Below are 3,935 nucleotides of genomic sequence, written 5' to 3' on the forward strand. Positions count from 1 at the left end.
AGAGATTATATCTCTTGGCTGGCCTGGGAACGCCTTGGTGTTCCCCCGGATAAGCTGGAGGAGGTGGCTGGGGAGAGGGAGGTCTGGGCCTCTCTGCTTAGGCTGCTGCCCCCGCGACCCGGCCTCGGATAAAGCGGATGAAGATGGATGGATGGATGGATGGATAATTAAAAATAGAATGGGAGGGAGAGTATTCAGTTTTCAGGCCCCTGAAACCACCTTCTATAGAACCAGCTTCCAGTTTGGATTCAGGAGACAGACACTATCTCTACTCTTAAGATTAGGCTTAAAACTTTCCTTTTTGCATATAGTTAGGGCTGCATCTCGTGACCTTGAGTCCTCCCTTACCTATGCTGAAATAGGTGTAGGCTGCTTGGGGATTCCAATGATGCATTGAGTAGTTCTTCTTCACTTACCTTTCTCACTCCCTATGTGTTAATAGACCTCTCTACATTGAATCATACTTGTTATTAATCTCAGGCTCTTCTCCACAGCTTATCTTTTATCCTGTCTTCCTTCTCTCACCCCAACCGCCCCTCCCTGAGCCTGGTTCTTCCAGAGGTTTCTTCCTGTTAAAAAGGTGGTTTTCCTTCCCACTGTCACCAAAGTGCTTGTCCATAGGGGGCCATGTGATTGTTGGGGTTTTTCTCTGTATGCATTGTTCTAGGGCCTACCTTATAATGTAAAGTGGCTTGAGATTACTATTGTTTTGATTTGGCATTGAATTGAATTGAAAAACGCAAAAGGTGTTTCCTGGTAGTCATTACTATTCTTTAAGTGTGATTATTAATATGTTATTAGATAGAAACAGGCAGTTTTGCATTTTGCAGCTCTGTTTCCTGATTATTACACAAACACTCAAACAGTAATTGAGTGCTAATAAATTAGAAAGTACCATATTATTACATTCTTGTTTCTGCCTTGTTACCCTACTATTTCCACTTTTTTACCAAGCTGTAGTTCCACATTATTACCCCTAGATTTTGGGACTTACTATCCATTTACATAAATTTCAGCATTTTATTATTATATTATGCTACCATGATATTACTTCGATATTAAGTGGTTATCACTTTATAAGTGAGCTGTAATAACAAATGCAAACATATATACTATTCTGTGGCAATGTGTTCAATATTTTTTAATATTTTAAATCAGGCAATCTAGATGGAGATTATCTCTGCATAAAAACATTCATCAAAATGCTTAAATAGTTCTCGTATGGCATTCCTACATACATAACTTTGCTTTGTAATGCACCAAAGTTAGAATGAAATATCACCGCACCTGTAACGTTGCTGATTTCTCCCTCTGCACATCTTATACAGTCATAACAGCAAACAGGCCTTCCTTTCTGGAGTACCTTGTGTGTTCCTGGGGGACATTTCTCATTGCAAACTGACACAGGCACCTGAATGATCAAGAGCATTTAACCGTGTATAGACACTGAGAAAAAATTGTGTCTATGGTGTTCTATGTCAAACGATTTCTTAATTTTGAAGCATTAAAACCAAAATAAACAATTTAAGTACATATACATACAATAAAAAAGGAATTGTATGATAGCTTACCTGCTTTGAGTTTCTTGCCCAAATTAAAGACTTGTTTTGCAGTTTTAGCTGTTTCTCTGTAGTTAATGATATATCATAAAGACCAACTATGACAAACTCCACAACGCCGTTTTCTCTTGGCTGCCAGTTTATAATGTCATACTTTGCTGCTGGATCTCCATTCTCATTAAAGTAAACCTCATCTCCTTCCTTAGTTGTGAAATGGATCTTTCGTATGTGTTGCAGAACCTAAGAAGTATGTCATAATTCAATTCATAGCATGACAAAGATATTACACACCTACTGACTGAAAAATATGCAAGAATCAATTTTTAATTAAAAATCTTAATGTGAACACTGTCATGTAAATTAGTAAAAAGCTCACCATAAATGGATCTAGCTGCACATTTTTGTTACATGTTTTATTACAGCTGAGGATATTGTGAAGTGCATGGGCCACTGCATACACTCCTTTGTAGACATTGTTAAAGATAGGCATGAGAGACATGTCAATGAAGTTATTTTGAACTCCAGTCATATCTTCATGTCCAGTACACTCTCTCTGAATGTCTGCTGATGACTTCAACTCCTTGAATTTACAACTAAATGTTGTCTCCCAGAACTCCGTAAACAATTCATTATTAGATGGATTAATTGGCTTCTTATTCAGTATGAACTCTCTCAGGCCAGTGACATGTGCTTTGGGAATGGAAACACCAATGGCACCATCCAGTATGTGATGCATATCCATTTCTGCTGTTTGTGAATCAAATATCCAAGACTCACTGCCTACCCACTGGTACCCAGATAAGTTATGGTATGAAAACTCGGGTAGCAGGACATTAAAATCTGCGCGGGCAAGGAATGCAACAATCACCTTGGAGGTTGAAGCCTTTATAATTTCAATTATCTTTTGTATTTTCACATATGGATCTGTCCTAAAAAAAGATACAGAATACTCCAGACAGATGCCCAGCTGCTGTGCAGTTTCTGTAAATGTGGCCATGCCATTATTTCCATAATCATCATTAGATCGAATAGCTCCAACCCAAGTCCACCCAAAATACTTGACCAAATGGGCCAGGGCTCTGCTCTGGTAGTAGTCACTGGGTATTGTTCTGAGGAAGGATGGGTACTTGGTTTTGTCACTGAGACAAGCACATGTGGCAAAGTGACTTATCTAGAATTAAAAATAAAAAATAATAAATGAAAAAGACACAGAATGAAAAAAGATGAAACTGTTAAAAATAAAACGTTCAAATATAATGCAAAATTACAAAAAGAACAATTCTACTCGGTACTTGTACATAAGATGCACCAGGCAAATATATATAATACCCACCACTGGAATAAAAAAAGGTCCAATGACAGTAGCTACTGCTACGGTTGTAGAAGAAGATGTTGTTCCTATAATGGCCTGCACATGTGCAGGTCTGGTACATGATGTCTTGGATGGTACAGACACATTTTCATTACCATTAGCCAAAGCTAGTGTAACTCCTACACTTCTGGCAACAGATCCACAATTATCATAGATTTTATAGCCCACAGAGAGTCCTGGCAGTAGGTCTGTACTGTTATTAATCTCCTCAATGGCAAAAAGCATAGCCTGGGCAAACTGCAAATCTCTGAAATTTAAACTTAATTGAGACAATTATGATTAATTTGCATTGCATTGTGTTTCTTAAAGCAAACATAAATAATCTGGATAAATCTCAAAATATAAAAAAAGCATTTCAAATTAAAGCATTCAATGGAAGGAAATGAAATAACTGAGAAAATCAAAATACATTTTACTCCTCTTTTGATAGCCAACAGATTCCTTAAATGTAAATTGATTTGTATTGTGTCATTTACCTGATACATTGTAGTGGCAGAGGTTGGTTCATGTAGGAATCTCTTCTATCTTTCCAGCTTGTGTGAAAAGAAAAGATAGCACCCAATATAATATCCCCATTCTTAGACAGCAGTGGGTTCTCAGGATCTCCTCTCTGCCTGCACACTGGCTCCTCAGCATGAGAGAGAGATGCCACCAACAGCAGATGCAGAAATGCCCATCCATGCTCTGGCAATCTCTGTGTCGATGTCATTTCTTGAGCTAAACTCTTAGTAGCATTAAAGCACCGCAATGTAGATGAAGGTATTTATACCTTTTGGTGCAGCAAAAGAAAAAATAGAATAGAGACAGATCATTCCCATTTGATGTACAGGTTCAGCAAACGGAGGGACTCGCCCAAATTTGCAATTTAATGTTGGTTCATATACAGAAAATAACAATACACTGTTAGCCTTTGCAGTAATTTCCATAGCTTAGTACTGCAAAATCATCAGTAAAAAACTCTAAAGGATGTTAGCAGTTTAGTACTGTAATTTGCATGTAATTGT

The 3,935-nt window shown here is 37.7% G+C and overlaps 1 protein-coding gene across 1 annotated transcript in view; it reads right to left on the reverse strand.

Annotated features, from left to right (window-relative positions):
- Positions 1-3,498, reverse strand: part of LOC102309838 (extracellular calcium-sensing receptor-like) — a 7,208-nt gene extending 3,710 nt beyond the window's left edge. The window contains exons 1-5 of the mRNA XM_042215924.1: positions 3,408-3,498; positions 2,893-3,190; positions 1,936-2,730; positions 1,572-1,799; positions 1,288-1,411 (exon numbers count right to left, since the gene is read on the reverse strand). Coding sequence (XP_042071858.1) covers positions 1,288-1,411; positions 1,572-1,799; positions 1,936-2,730; positions 2,893-3,190; positions 3,408-3,439 — 1,477 coding nt within the window. The 5' untranslated portion in view covers positions 3,440-3,498. The remainder of the gene's footprint in view (positions 1-1,287; positions 1,412-1,571; positions 1,800-1,935; positions 2,731-2,892; positions 3,191-3,407) is intronic.
- Positions 3,499-3,935: the final 437 nt, after the last annotated feature.

Source organism: Haplochromis burtoni, unplaced genomic scaffold, assembly GCF_018398535.1.
Source record: "Haplochromis burtoni strain Fernald_Lab_line unplaced genomic scaffold, NCSU_Asbu1 Contig_872, whole genome shotgun sequence".
NCBI classification, from domain to species: Eukaryota; Metazoa; Chordata; class Actinopteri; order Cichliformes; family Cichlidae; genus Haplochromis; species Haplochromis burtoni.